We start from the raw sequence: 15527 nt of genomic DNA on the forward strand, positions 1-15527 counted from the left end.
CTAGCTTTCTGGGTGCGTATATTGATCTGGGAGAAACTGGTTATCCTTGAATACACCTGGATGGTCCAAAGGTTTCTATTTTGGCAGTTTTAATGCCAGCTTAGCAAGCCAAGCAACAAACTAGAAATCATTCTGGCAGTTAGCAGTAAAATGGAATCACTGAGCAATCATATGACTTTCTTCTTGGCCAAACTGAGAGAAAAAATAACTGTCATGAATAACATTAATATTCACAATGCAAAGCTCTTTGCTGATTTAGGTGGCTACAAATCAGGAGTGTCACTGTGTTTTACCCACTCATGCAAGGCACACGCCTGCATGCTTGCCTGTGTAGTGTTCAATATTTTTTTTTTTTTTTTAGGGCACCACCCATGGCGTATGGAAGTTTCCGGGCTAGGGATCGAATTGGAGCTACAGCTGCCACAACAGGAACTCCGGTGTTCAATAATTTTGATAACTTTTGGTACATCCAGGTGAGAAAATATCAAAGTTGAGGTCTAAGGATCTTCTATAAAGTATCTCAGAGGAGTTCCTGTAATGGCTTACGGATAACGAACCCGACTAGCATCTATGAGGACTCGCGTTCCATCCCTGGGCTCATTCAGTGGGTTAAGGATCCAGCATTGCCACGAGCTGTGGTGTAGGTTGCAGACGTGGCTCAGATCCCACATTGTTGTGGCTGTGGTGTAGGCCAGCAGCTACAGCTCTGATTCAACCCCTGGCCTGGGAACTACCATATGCCACAGGTGCAGCCCTAAAAAAAAAAAAAAAAAAAATTCTTAGCGATCACGTACTTTATAGTTTAACTTACTCATTTTAATATTTCTAAGGTAACATTCTCATAAAAAATCCAAACAATAAGTCCTTTTTGTTTCTTTTGGCCGCCACCCAATTCCAGCTTCCTCTCCTGAGATAACCAATATTAACTAGGTGTTATATATCCTTTCACTCCTTTTCCATAGAAATACATAAAAATATGCAACTATAATGTCTTATGTCTTACATCATTAGATACAATATCTCACACTTATTTTTTCACTTAAAATGTTTTGAAAGCTCTTCTATCTACATTTTACTCCAATCCCTCTATCCAGTTCAAACTCCTCATTTAGAAAAAGTGGAGGAGTTCCCGCCGTGGTGTAGCAGAAACGAATCCAGCTAAGAACCATGAGGTTTCCGGTGCAATCCCTGGCTTCACTCAGTGGGTCGGGAACCTGGCATTGCCGTGAGCTGTGGTGTAGGTCACAGATGCAGCTTGGATCTGGTGTTGCCGTGGCACTGGCTGGCAGCTGTAGCTCCAAGTAGACCCCTAGCTTGGGAACCTCCATATGCCATAGGTGTGGCCATAAAAAAGCAAAAAAAAAAAGCAAAAAAAGAAAAAGTGGAAAAACCCAAGTCTCAAGTAGTAAAATGACTTTTTTTCCCCCCCCAGAGCTGCTCTCCACGGCATATGAAGGGGTCCAATTGGAGTTGTAGACCCCGACCTACACCAGAGCCACAGCAACACCAGATCTGAACCACGTTTGCAACCTACAACCACACCTCATGGAAATGCCAGATTCTTAACCCGCTGAGCAAGACCAGGGATCAAACCTGCAACCTCATGGTTCCTAGTCAGATTTGTTAACCACTGCACCACCACAGGAACTCTGTAAAGCAACTTTTGAAAGGCTGGATAGTACTTTCAAAATCAAACAAAAGTCAGCTACTACTTACTGAACAAAATTTGCAGCAACTGAAAAGGGGAAAATCTACTCAGAATCCAATCTCCCCAATAGCTAAAGTTATTTTCTTCTCAGCTCAGCTTCTGTCTGGACGCAGAACTACTTTTTGTACATAGTTGTAATCAAAGCACAAGTTCAACTGATGTTAATTTTTTTCCACTTAAGTTAATCAGATGTTTATATAAAGTCGACTAGTTAACTGGCAAGGAAGGGTGACCTAATAATAGCTCATCGAGTACTCAAGCCCTCTTCCCACTAAATTAGGCTGCTTGCCATCGTAACTAGCTAACCCCCTTCCTCTCATTCCTCAAGATATTCAAGTCAGTAGCTTCACCTTCCCCTGAATCCTGGGTCCTGTCCATTCTCACCCCTCTCAGAGCCATTTCTCAACTCCTAAATCTCTAGGGGAATCCCTTTACTCTCCTGGGCTGGGCTTGCCTCAAAGTTTCCCGAGGTTCCCAAGAAGAGCTTCACAAGATTGTCCAGGAAATGAGGATCGCTGACCGCCACGCCTCAGGGCTCTTTTTGTAGCCCCCAAAGTTCATTGAGTAGAGACTGCAGGGTCATTGTAGGGTCAGGGTGAGGACGCCTGGCCAGGCCCTATTCACGTGACCGGACCCAGGAGGAGGACTTCGTTTTCCCACCAGAGGGGGCGCTGGTGGCAATGGGCGGGTAGCCAGCCTCCTCCCTTCCCCGGTACTCCTGGGCATTGCTCGCCAGTCCGGGTCGTGACGTAATCTCCCCGCGCCGGGGGCGATACGCGCTTGACGCCATCTCCGGGCGCCCGGCTGGGGGGGCGCTGGGTGTGGGGCGGCTCCGGGGCCGGGGATGGCGGCGGCCGCGGTTGCGGCGGCTCCGGGACAAGCGGGAGGAGCCCGGGGAGCGCCGTGAGATGGGCCGGTGAGTGTCGCCGGGAGTGGGGGCTACCGAGTCGGCCTTACTGCGGCCAATGAGGCCTGGGCTCGCAGCTCTGGAGGAAGTGGCCCCCCGGAGCCGGTTGCCCCGCGGACCGAGGGAGCGAAAGAGGCCGCGCCTAGACCCCCGACCGCTTCTCACTGGCCCGGCCCAGAGAGCGGCCCCAGGCTGTGTCCCTGTGGGCCGAGGTATCCGAGTCCTGGGGGCGGGAAGCTGCCCCCAAACAAGGAAGCATTGCCTGCGGGGCCTCGCCCCTGCCCCTCTGCCTGAAAGGTCGACCCCGACTTTCTGACCGCAGATTTCCCAAATTCGGGCCCTTCCTCTGTTGTTGAGAGGACTGAGGGTTCACGGGAAGCCATAACCCCTAGTCTCTTCTAAGCTCCTCTCTTTCTGGCGGGCGCACCTCTCTCAGCGAATTCGAGTCTCAGGCTGGGATCAGCCTCTTGATTCCGGGCTCTGCTGGCAGTGTTGGCAGTTCTCCGGAATGGTCCCCCTTTCCTGTTAGCTCGGTTGGGCTCGCAAGCTAGGTCTTCCCTTGGAGAAATCCTCATTGAGCCCCTACAGAGAGGAGGTTTCAGATTCCGAAATGTGTTTTGCCGTCGTGGGAACCTGGTGCTCAGGCTTGGCTCTTTGTTGTCATTCCCGCAGACCTTTTACCTCTTTCAGTCCTTTTATTAGCTTGTGATTGGCTAACCCCTCAGTGACCTAGAGGCAGGTTTTCTTTAATATTTTAATTGTATGGAGCAAGGATCATTCTGGGATTGAATGTGTGACCCCAGTTTCTCTTGGAAATGAGGGAGAAAGCCAACTGCTTTTCACTTACTGGAACTGCTGGCAAAGAGGGTATACAGACTGTGCCCACTGTGAAAATTTGTGTTTATGGAACCAAAGATTTGTGTTTCTACCTTGTTTTCCTATCTTGTCGCATTTATTGTACCCACGCACCGTGTAGATCTTAAAAGAGAAATGTCTTCAGTTTGGTTTGAGGCTTGCAGGGTTCTGTAGGACTAGGGCAGCACAGTGGGTAGTTTCTCCAAGTACTGGTCAGTGCTGCTTTCTCTGTTTTCAGAGGTTAAGACTCTCTTCTTCAGTGCTTATTGTTTCTGGTGTGTGAAGATTCAGATATTGACAGCTTAACATGAATTTTGTTTCCCCATTGTTAGCTAGGTGAGGATGAAGGCAATGCTTTCAGTTTGTGTCACACTTGATTCAGCACTTAGTACAAAGTTGTCACTTAGAAAATTTTACACATGCACACAGACACAGGAACCTGTTATTTTTTTTTTTTTAAACCCTGGAAATCTGTTAATAATGCTTCCTCTTGAGTGACTCCCCCTTGACCTCTTTTTCTGCCCTAGAAACATAAATAATTGTTCTTTTTCCTCTAGTACCGCTTTTCTCGTTTAAATAACCTCCACATCTGTGTTTTCAACAGCGCTGAATACAGGTGAAATCCATGAGGTTGATTTTTCCTGCTTCCCTTTGTTCACATGGACACAATTTGAGTCTTCCACTTTTATTTGTGCATTTACCTGAAATTGGGATTGGAAGTAAATTTAATCTTTGGGAATAGGTACAGATAGAGAATGATGAATACAATGTAGTTCTCATCATGGCTCATTGGTGACAAACCCCCCTAGTATCCAAGAGGAGGCAGGTTTGATCCCTGGCCTCACTCAGTGGGTTAAATATCTGGCTTTGGCGTGAGCTGTGGTGTAGGACCCAGACGAGGCTCGGATCCCACATTGCTCTGCCTGTGGTGTAGGCCAGCACCTACAGCTCCGATTCCACCCCTAGCCTGTGCACTTCCATATGCTTTGGGTGTGGCCCTCAAAAGGCAAAAAAACAAAAAAAAAAAACAAAAAAAATGATGTTAATGAAAGCAGTGAAGTTTGACAGGTGGAAAATTTTTCGCAGGGATGTCTTCCTACAAATTAGAGCTTACTGGATGGCTTTTTCTCTGTTCAACTGCCTGGGCACTCTGGATAAATGTGCTGTTAACTCTGGAGAAAAGGACATGTCAGGGACTCCTAGACTTTTAATATCTTTGTGGTTTTGGAATTACCTTTCTTGATGATCCTGGAGAGGGTTAGATGCTAGACTCCTGCTTACTTTTTCTCTTTCCTTTTTTTTTTTTTAGGGCCGTACCCACAGCATATGGAAGTTCCCAGGCTAGAAGTCTGATCGGAGCTGCAGCTGCCAGCCTGTGCCACAACCTCAGCAATGCAGGATCTGAGCCATGTCTGTGACCTACACCACAGCTCACGGCAATGCTTAACCCACTGAGCAAGGCCAGGGATTGAACCAGCATCCTCCCGGATACTAGTAGGGTTCGTTGACCATTGAGCCATGACGGGAACTCCCTTGCTTACTTTATTTCTATTTCTGTCTTTTAGACTCCCAAGCCAGTGGGGAGGACACTGCTTCTTACTACAGCTGCTCAGAAGCACCACTGGAAGCTCAGGTAACACAGATGCTTTGGATACCTTGTTGTAGAGAAACATCTGAAATTCAGCAGTGGAAAAACCAAACAGAGTGTAATATCATAGAAATCTCTTTGCAGATCCAAAGACCTGAAGCCTGATTAGAAGAAATAGGTGACAAATTTCATATGGGTTGAAGCATTCAGACCAAAAAGACTACTTTATTACAATGGAAAAAAGCATGTGTGAAAGGTGACAGAGAAAAGGGGGAGAGAACTTTCTTATGAATCACACACACTTAAGAAATAAACAGGTATATTTGGAGGAATGGAACCAGAATTTTAAAAAGTGCTGCCTAGAGCAGACCTATAATGGAAAAGGAGCCACTGGCAAAGGAAAACACAAAGGAAAAAATAAAGGGAATGAATGAAGAAGGAAAATTAAAGGTGGTTAATGAGAAGAAAGAAGCATCGCCAGACTAGGGAGTCACCAAGTCTGTGTGAGGTCAGAAGGGGTTTGTTTTGTGTTTTGTGTTTTTTTTGTCTTTTTAGGGCCGCACCTGCGGCATATGGAGCTTCCCAGGCTAGGTGTCAAATTGGAACTACAGCTGCCAGCCTACACCACAGCCACAGCAACATAGGATCTGAGGTGTGTCTGCAAACTACTCTACAGCTCATAGCAACTCCAGATCCTTAACCCACTGGGCGAGGTCAGGGATCAAACCTGCATCCTCATGGATGCCAGTCAGATTCGTTTCCACTGAGCAACGAAGGGAACTCCATGGTCAGAAGTTTTGTTGCTTTTTGGGATAGAGAGATAAATTGTAGAAAATGCCAGAACAGTCACTCTCCCTATAGGGCCCAAGTTTGAATGTAGTATTTCATGGGCAAAGAAGATACTAATCTTTATAACATAACATGTTTAGGGAACAACATTGAACAAACAAAGAAGACAGTCAGACCTCAGGGCCCTTGACACCTGAGTCCTTGGGGTACTGGTGATAGGAGGAAAAGGAGGACAAGAATTTAGCCTGGCCTGGGGTCGTGGGGATGGAGATAAGGAAGATCATAACCCCGAATTAGGGTGGGGAAAGGAAACAAGGATGAGGTCATACATTCAGGAAAGGAGATAGCACAGTAGTCTTTGGTGGCAAAAGGAGAATCTTGGGAGAAGGAGCCAGCAGCAAAGACCTTGTATTCAAATTCCTCTTAGGGGAAAAGGCTTAGAATACTCAAGGTCCCCATTAGAGGCACAACTAATCACGAATTGTTGGTTTCCCTGAGCTTGTAGAGCCCACAGGTTATTTACGCATTGTCCTTGTAGGTCTTTGTGGTTCTGTGATTGTTTCTTTTGTGTCCTAGGCTGGATGAGTGAGAAGGGTAGCATTCTTTTCTGGCCCTTTCTCATTCCTCTCTCTTTTTTTTCCCCAGCAGTCTCTTTTGTTACATCTTTCTCCATGGGCGCAGTTTCTGCTCTTTCCTTTGACTTGGTTTACCCCTAGGTTATGTTTCTTTGCTTCTGATTTGTTCCCAAGCAGATGTGGGCGCCCCAGCCAGCAGCAGAGAGGGGTGCAGGGGAGCCACAAAGAAGCCCCTTCTGATGCCCCAAGGAGCAAGCCGACCACTTCCAGGCTCCAGGAACACCACAAAGCAATATGAAACCTGTTCATGAAAGGAGTCAGGAATGCCTTCCACCAAAGAAACGAGACCTCCCCGTGACCAGCGAGGATATGGGGAGAACTACCAGCTGCTCAACTAACCACACACCCTCCAGTGATGCCTCTGAATGGTCCCGAGGGATTGTGGTGGCGGGGCAGAGCCAGGCAGGAGCCAGAGTCAGCCTGGGGGGTGATGGAGCTGAGGCCATCACTGGTCTGACAGTGGACCAGTATGGCATGCTGTATAAGGTGGCTGTGCCACCTGCCACCTTCTCCCCAACTGGCCTCCCATCCGTGGTGAATATGAGCCCCTTGCCCCCCACATTTAATGTAGCGTCTTCACTGATTCAACATCCAGGAATCCACTATCCCCCAATTCACTATGCTCAGCTCCCATCCACCTCTCTGCAATTTATTGGTTCTCCTTATAGCCTTCCCTATGCTGTGCCACCTAATTTCCTTCCAAGTCCCCTCCTTTCTCCTTCTGCCAACCTCACCACATCTCACCTTCCACACTTTGTGCCATATGCCTCACTCCTGGCAGAAGGAGCCACTCCTCCCCCCCAGGCTTCATCCCCAGCCCATTCATTCAACAAAGCCCCCTCTGCCACCTCCCCACCTGGGCAGTTGCCACATCACTCGAGTACTCAGCCACTGGACCTTGCTCCAGGTCGGATGCCCATTTATTATCAGATGTCCAGGCTACCTGCTGGGTACACCTTGCATGAAACCCCTCCAGCAGGTGCCAGCCCAGTTCTTACCCCTCAGGAGGGCCAGTCTGCTCTGGAAGCAGCTGCTGCCAATGGACAGAGACAGCGAGAGCGAAATCTAGTGAGACGGGAAAGCGAAGCCCTCGATTCCCCCAGTAGCAAGGGCGAGGGCCAAGGACTGGTGCCAGTGGTAGAATGTGTGGTGGATGGACAGCTATTTTCAGGTTCTCAGACTGCGCAGGTGGAGGTGGCAGTGCCAGCACACCGAGGTACCCCAGACACCGACCTTGAGGTCCAGCGGGTGGTTGGCGCTTTAGCTTCTCAGGACTATCGCGTGGTGGCAGCTCAGAGGAAGGATGAGCCCAGCCCCCTCAACCTGTCCCATCATAACCCTGACCCTCAGGGTGAGGGGCGAGGCTCAGCCAGGAACCCTGCAGAGATGGCTGAGAAAAATCAGGCCCGAGGGCTCTACCCACAGTCCCATCAAGAACCCATGAAACATAGACCTGTACCCAAAGCAATGGTTGTAGCCAATGGCAACCTGGTGCCCTCTGGAACTGACCCAGGCCTGCTGCCCATGGGCTCGGAGATCCTGGTGGCATCAAGTTTGGACGTGCAGGCCAGAGCCACCTTCCCAGACAAGGAATCAACGCCACCCCCCATTACCTCTTCCCACTTGCCCTCCCACTTTATGAAAGGCGCCATCATCCAGCTGGCTACCGGGGAGCTGAAGCGGGTGGAGGACCTCCAGACCCAGGATTTTGTGCGCAGTGCCGAAGTGAGCGGGGGGCTGAAGATTGACTCTAGCACAGTCGTGGACATTCAGGAGAGCCAGTGGCCTGGATTTGTCATGCTGCATTTCGTGGTTGGTGAGCAGCAGAGCAAAGTGAGCATCGAGGTGCCGCCCGAGCACCCCTTCTTTGTATATGGCCAGGGTTGGTCCTCCTGCAGCCCTGGGCGGACTGCACAACTCTTCTCTCTGCCCTGCCATCGGCTCCAGGTGGGAGATGTCTGCATCTCTATCAGTTTACAGAGCTTGAACGGTAACTCAGTTTCTCAGGCCAGCTGTGCTCCCCCAGGCCAGCTGGGAACCCCCCGAGAAAGGCCTGAGAGGACAGTCTTGGGACCCCGAGAGCAATGTGACAGTGATGGGAAAAGCCAGCCGTCAGGTGAGAGCTCTCGAATGGCAGAGCCCTCGCAGCCAGAGCCAGGTGCTCAGGCCTGCTGGCCAGCCCCAAGCTTCCAAAGATACAGCATGCAAGGGGAGGAGGCACGGGCTGCGCTGCTCCGTCCCTCTTTCATTCCACAAGAGGTAAAGCTGTCCATCGAAGGGCGTTCCAATGCAGGAAAATGAACCTCTCCCAGACCCAGCCTGGGGCTCTGCCCCAGAGCTGGGCCTCACCGTGAGCAGGCAGAGGATTTGCACATGCCGAGCAGGGGGTGGCTCTCTTGGCGGTAAGGTTGCAGGGGAAGAGGAGGCATGAAGGCAGCCTCCCAAGGCAGAGTCTGTTGCCCATTACCCCATGGCCTCCTTTCAGGACAGCCACAGAGGGTGCTGTGATGGGGAGCAGAAGGCCTGGGCCAAGAAAGGAAGGGGGTGCACACAGAATGAGAAACATTCCAAATATCAGGGCCTCCCTGTTCTTTCCTCCCCATCCCTAGCTCCTGCAAGGGGAGAGTCAGGCTTTGGAGCAGGTGGCAGAGGGAGGGAGCAAAGAAAGAGCCAAAAATGATGATCCACAGCTTATAGTAGCAGTTCAACTGTCTGAAGTCTTTTTTCCTTTATTTTTGTGATGGGAGGGCGGGAGGCCCCATGGTTGGAAATAAGAGGGTTCCCACCCAGAACTCCTCTTTTGAGAGCCGTGCACTTTAAAGGGTAGTTTTGTTACAGACGACTGTGGCTGGTTTTGGCTGGGGGACTCCCCTTGATCCTCTACTTCAGCCCTTTCCCGTCTCTCCCCACCATCCCTCCCACAAGGCTTCTAGCACCATGAGAGAGAAGCCTCGCCAGGGTTCAGTGTGAAGTACTGCCTTGACGGGGACCCAATCAGGGGCTTTGGGAGAGAGACCTGATGGCCAGGCCGACTGGACTCTAGGCAGGGCTTCTAGAAAGGTAGCTGACCTAACAAAGCTCTTCCTACTCAACATGTCAGACCCACTTTGAAACTGTACCGAATCCCTAGTTGGTAATGATGACTTTTGAGAGAACCAGTGGACCCTTTCCCCAGAACCCTCCACCCCCTCCCTCCGTCTGTCTATGTTGTGCCTAAGTGCCTGCGCTGCCCCCACCCTCTCGCTGCCCTAACTTCTCTGCATGGTGTCTTGACTTGGGCCTAATTCGTAACTGCACTGCCTTTCCCCTTCTGCAAAACTGGTTTTGTCCACTCTGACCAAGACCTCTAGTTTTTGGTGTGTAGGGGTCTCTCTGGTTTCCCTCTCACTTATATTCTCTATTTTTAAAAACTCAGAATCATGTCCCTTTCTCTTCTGCAGCTGAGCTGTTTGGTGGTGAAACAAGAAGGGAACAGGGCAAATACAGCTGGCTGGGCAGTGCCCATCCTTGCTTTTTTATGGAGTCCGTCTCTTACGCTACTCCCTCTCCTAGGAGTTCAGACTTCTCCAGGCTGTCATTTCCCACAGCCAGCTCTAAGGTTCCAGGATGGTCTTGATAATCTTTCAATACCTGAAAAGTCTCCTAGATTTCATTTCATGGTGGAGTATTCCTCTGCAAAGAGTATTTTCAATCTTAGTTGCATTTGCCCCACTGTGTCTTAAAGTCCACTTTTTCTTCAAAACTTTTAGCATCAGCTTGGACAGTGGGATTCCAGTGGATATTGAGGATTAGACTCCCCCCATCTGCTTTCAGGTGGGTTGGGTGGGTTTTTTGTTTGTTTTTTGGGGGTCTTTAGACTCTTGAAGCAACTCAGGGTATTGTCCACTTAGCTCTCTGGTGAGGCTTCTCCCAGGGTCTAACCCTGGCATTTCCTTTCGAGATGGACTGGCCGAGGCCTGGCCTATCATCAGGAGTCCCAAACCTCCGAGGTCTGATCTCTGCTCTGTCAAAGACTTTAGGCAAGTCTTGTGACCTCTCGCTCTTTCACTTCCTCCCCAGCTGCCAAATGGGGATAAATAATCTTACCTACCTCCTGGGGGAGGGAGAGTTCTGAGAATGGAGTCATTCTTAATGTTCAGGTGCTACAGGTTGTTCTCCTGGGGGAACAAAGTGACTGAGATGGCTTGTTTGCTACAAGCCCTACACTCCATTGTTTCATTCCTTGAGAGCAGTTACCTGGTCAGCTTTTGGAGGCCCGCCCAAAGGAAGCTGCTGACCTGACCCCAAGTACTTAAGCATCCAGTTCACCTCAGAACCAAACACCGCCCCTGTCTGGAGAACACTCAGCCTTGTACGTGTTTGGGATCATGTCCTTTCCCTTCTCTGTCCCCATTCTCTTTGAATGCTGCTTTCTGTGGCTTGTTCCCTCCAGGGGGCCTGTGAGACTGAGTCCCGAGGAGTCTTCTCAGATGGCAGCCCCAGGAGAAGGCCTCACTAACTGTTCCATGAGCAACTCATTCCTAGTGTCTCATGCATGGGTTTCTCAGAGACATTCTCATTAGGAAGGCTCATCAGCTGAATATAGTGACAGGCACACAGTAGACACTCAAGAAATATCCACCAAGGATACCAACTGAGCTTCCTCCTTATGGGAGCAAACCTGTATCTAAAGCAGGCCAAGTAGTTAAAATCAAACAACCTTCAACTTCCTAGCCCGGCAACTTCCACTCAATCCTAGAAAGAGGAAATCTTGTGCACCTTGCCAAGTTGGGCCCTGAACTCTGCTAATATTCCTCTTCTGTCTCTTGCTGGTGAAGCAATACCAGCAGCTCCCCTAACACTGTGCTGTGCATTTGTGGTATGTTAATGCTTGATTCTGCTGAGCTGCAGAGGTGGCTTTCGTAAAGTATGGCCTCCAAGGGAAAGAAGCTCTGTGCCATAAAACTTGGCAAGAGCTGTGGCATTCCTCTTACCTTTTCCCTCTGGTTCAGTCTTTTCTTCCAGGCATGAGGAATAAGAAGAACCGATGGTGTGCCCATTCTTCCTTATAAGGATTTCTTAGGCTTTATTGTAAGAGACCTAAGAGCAGTTTTGAGAGAGAGCATTTTGGTGGCAAGCTATCAGGTTTGGGGGGAATTGGGCAATTGAACAAGGCCCACGTTAGTAGTAGAACAGCCTGAGAGCTTATGGATAGAAAGGAAAATGGCTAATTCTGGCACTAAACAGAAATGCCTATACCAATTTGGGCATTAGGGGAACCGGGTAGAGGACAGGTAATGCATTCAAGTCTTGAATCTTCATTCCTATCAAGATTAGTGTCAACAGGGCGGGGGGTGGGGAGTGTAGGGGGAGGGGAAACTGGGAGGTCAGAGCTGAGCACTCATACCCGAGGGAAGAGGTTCCAGTAGGTCTGGACTGACCTTTCTACACTCTTGGTCCCAGTTGGCTGTAACACCAAGGGCTGTGGTCTGTGCTGCTTTGCCACTGCTGCTGTCTGCTCACTGTCCTGCCTGCTGCCCTTTATAGCTCCCTGTCTTTCTGTCTTTGGCCATTTAAATGAAATTCAGGCATTCTGTCTATTCTTACATGTGCAGGTGTTATTTTATATCAAAGTCATTGAGTAGGGATAGTATGAAATGCTGCTGGTGGGCTGATAAATCCAAAGGGATATGGCTTCAGTGCTTGTTGGGAGCCCTTTGGCTCTAAATATCTGACTCTTTTGAAGCAGAGACAAGCAAGTCCTATTAGTGGGTGTTTTCTGTGTATTAACTTCTTTCCTTTATGCTATCTTGTATCCTGTTTTAAAAAATAAATGATGAGGAACCAGGTTAGGGCCCGTGTCAGCATCCCAGGAAAGTTTATCTGGCTCCAGTTATATGGATTCTGGGGTTGGGGAAGGGTTTGAGGTTTGAAATAGCCCCTCAACTGGGGTTCGGTTTTATTTTTACCACTGGGCACCGTAGGCGATACACAGGGTGGTGGTATAAAAACCTGCAACAAGCAGGCATGTTGAAGAGTTGAGTTTCACACTGGAGATAAAGGGTGGACATGGGTTGACTGGGAAAGCACCTGGGTCCATTAGAATAAAGATCACCTGATTGATTGGATTGGCCTTGGGAGAGTAAGTCAGTCTTAAAAGCAAAGTAAAATTGGGCAAAGGCCAAGTTTTTCGGGAGATGTCTTGGCCTCCTAGGGCTAAGTTTACCAAACCACACTGAAGCTACAGTACTTTCCAGATGGGAAAAAGTGAACACTACAGTTGAGCAAAACCGTGCTAGGTTGGATGTTGACCGGGAACCTATTAGCCCTTTGCTGGGAAGCCTTCATCCTTCAGCTTCCCTGGGGTAGGGAAGGCTTCCCACATTATGCAATAATAAAATAAGCATCTGGGTCTTCACAGCTGTCAGTTGCTCTTTCAGCTCTAGAATCCATCTTTGGGCCAGAAGCCTGGTCTGGGCCTAGAATGATACTGGCCCTTGAGATGCTAGAGTTGGCTGCACTCTCTCCTTACCTGCAGACTATGCACAGTGCCTGGGGCGGAAGAAGGAGAGGTGGTGCGCTTTGCCCTGCTGAGCCTCCCCAGCAGGAACAGTAGTAATAAATGCACTTTTCACACTAAGGTTTCTTTATTAGTCCTCCTGTTGAGCCTAGATCCTTCCCCGGTAGATTGCAAACTCAAAGTCTGTGTGATTTCCCCAAGCCATTCTACTGCAAATGCCCAGCAGTGAAGATGGCCTCAAATTGGGTTCCTGTCTGCAGTGTGTGTGGCGGCAGCCCATGTGCCTTTACCTATTGTCAGACTTGCAAACATTTATTTCTGTCTTTATGACTCTCATGGGGATTGAGGTTCTTTGGAGAGAGAGTGCGAGCGCAAGCGAGCTGATGACACAGTGGTTTTACACCCACTCCCTGGACAGGGAGCTTGCATGTAGTTGTGAGCTGTGAGTGGTTGGTGCATCGCTGGTGTTACTGAAGGCAGGGTTCATCCCTCATTTGCTTGACACTCGCATTCAAGAGAAGCTTGTATTGGGGAAGATACTGACTGTATTCGTGGCAAACTTGAAGTATTAAAAATAAGGTGTCCCTACAACCTTTCTAGTCACACACAGGTTCCCTGTAGCCAAAACAGTATATGTTCCAGCTGCAGAGAGCAGGTTGCTCTCAGCTTGCACAGCACCTTAGGGGAGGGAAGAATAAATGGATGGGGAATGGGGTGGAGAAAGGAGGATGGGAATGTTGTCATCCAGGTGGCTTTAGGGTCCTGAGGAGTAGAAGAGGACGCCACTGGGGAGGTCTGACGGATGGATCTAATTTGTGTAGGAGTTCCCTGTAGATAAATTACTGATCTCCCAACTACTATCCCCAGTATGTAATGGCTAAATTAATATGTAATCAACTGCATTGTATCTAAAGCCTTAGAACTAGTCAGGTGCTCCCCCCACCCAATACCATTTCTTACCCTCTAATCCTACCTGATCTTTAACAAAGCATTAATAATTCTGAGGATAATCTCTATTTTGTTGTGCTTTTTTGTAACTGTTTTAAATAAATCAATTTGTACTGTATATTTGTACTTTTGTGAGATCCTTTTTGCTGTTTTACCATTTTAAGTCTCTGTACTTGGCTACACACAGATTGTATTTTTATTGTTAATGCTCTTCTTATGGATACCTGCATTTAACTTGTGGACTATGTAAACACAATATATATATATATATCTCAATATCTATATATCTATATATATCTATCTATATAAACTACTAGCTTTTCCTTTTGGTGTTTGCGCCTTCTTCCTGTCCCAGCCTTAGATGGTGGCCATTGGGTGGGGGCTAGAAGCCCTAGGCGGCAGAGCTTGTAATAGCAAATGGTGCCCATCTTTGTGTGTTGGCCTGGGGGCATATTGTGCACGCTGGTCCTGGAGCATCGTCTGCAGGTTCTGTTGCTCTGTATCTTGGAGACCTGGAAGTCCACCTGTAGACTCAGATACTCTACTAACACAAACAGTCACACAGGGGCCTGTCGATGCCCCCACTGCTGGCCTCTTCTCCAGTTCTTTTCTCAGGAATACTGCTGGAAATTTCTGGAATAGGTCAGCTCCAATCATAGCTACTGCTTCTAATCTAGGAAGCTGCCACTAGTAAGAGGTCACTCAGATACGTGATAGTTACTCATACATTTATTGAGCACTTGCGGTGTGCCACCAACTATCCTAAGTGCATTATATATTAGCAACCATTTGTTGCTGGTACTATTTCCATTTTTGTTGTGGGTAGGGAAACCAAGATGTTTAAGTAACTTGCCCCGAGTTCCAGCTATTAATTGGCAGTACAGAATGTTAAATCCAGACATCTAATTCCTGAGTTAGTGTTAACTCACAGTTTGTTGTGAAAATTAAATGAGATAATCCACTAACGTGCTCAGAGCAGTCAATGACACAACCACTGCTCAACCATTTTGAAACATTCCAGATAGGACTTCAGTATGGGGCTCTGTGAGAGAAGGCCATTGGCTTCTGGCTCAATTAAATATATTCTTTTAAACGTCCAGTATTTTCTTATAAGCTTATTAATATTTTTGTATTTTTCAAAACGACTACTTAAGCCCGCCTCATAGGAATTAACTAGCTTGGTGGTTCGTAGGGGGAGGCGGGGAGTCAGTTAACACTCTTAAATAGCCGTGAACCTATGGAGGTCAGAGAGGAGTCCAAGTTTCCTTGTTATGATATTGGAAGAGATCCACATTCCTGGCATAGTTATTTTTCTGGCTGCAACTTAACTAGGGCACTTCCTTCTGGACCTCAAGATCTATAATTATCTAAACTGTACACAACCTTCGGTGCAGGCTAAGGAAAGTTCTGTGCTTGTTCTGTACCATCACAGAAGCTTTTTAGAAATGACCTCAGTTCTTGTCTCCTCCATGGTTTGGCAGCCAGCCAAAGTGCCAGAGTAGTCATTTTGCTCTGGCCTTGACCATCACTGACTGGAGAGCTCATATCCCCTTAATTTTGAATTTTCCTCCATGGGTTTTATTATCTTACTTTGGCTC

The 15527-nt window shown here is 48.3% G+C and overlaps 1 protein-coding gene across 2 annotated transcripts; it reads left to right on the plus strand.

Moving 5' to 3' along the window:
• The first annotated feature begins 2491 nt into the window (after positions 1-2491).
• ATXN1L (ataxin 1 like) lies at positions 2492-14047 on the plus strand. Of its 2 annotated transcripts, XM_047790862.1 has the most exons (4): positions 2492-2624; positions 5036-5103; positions 5203-5566; positions 6600-14047. In XM_047790862.1, exon 4 carries the CDS (start codon positions 6717-6719, stop codon positions 8781-8783), a length of 2067 nt encoding a protein of 688 aa, XP_047646818.1. In that variant the 5' UTR covers positions 2492-2624; positions 5036-5103; positions 5203-5566; positions 6600-6716; the 3' UTR covers positions 8784-14047. The 2 variants fall into 2 exon arrangements, with proteins under 2 accessions (XP_047646818.1, XP_047646817.1); XM_047790861.1 differs by lacking the exon at positions 5203-5566.
• The last annotated feature ends 1480 nt before the right edge of the window (positions 14048-15527 follow it).

Source organism: Phacochoerus africanus, chromosome 8, assembly GCF_016906955.1.
Source record: "Phacochoerus africanus isolate WHEZ1 chromosome 8, ROS_Pafr_v1, whole genome shotgun sequence".
NCBI classification, from domain to species: domain Eukaryota; kingdom Metazoa; phylum Chordata; class Mammalia; order Artiodactyla; family Suidae; genus Phacochoerus; species Phacochoerus africanus.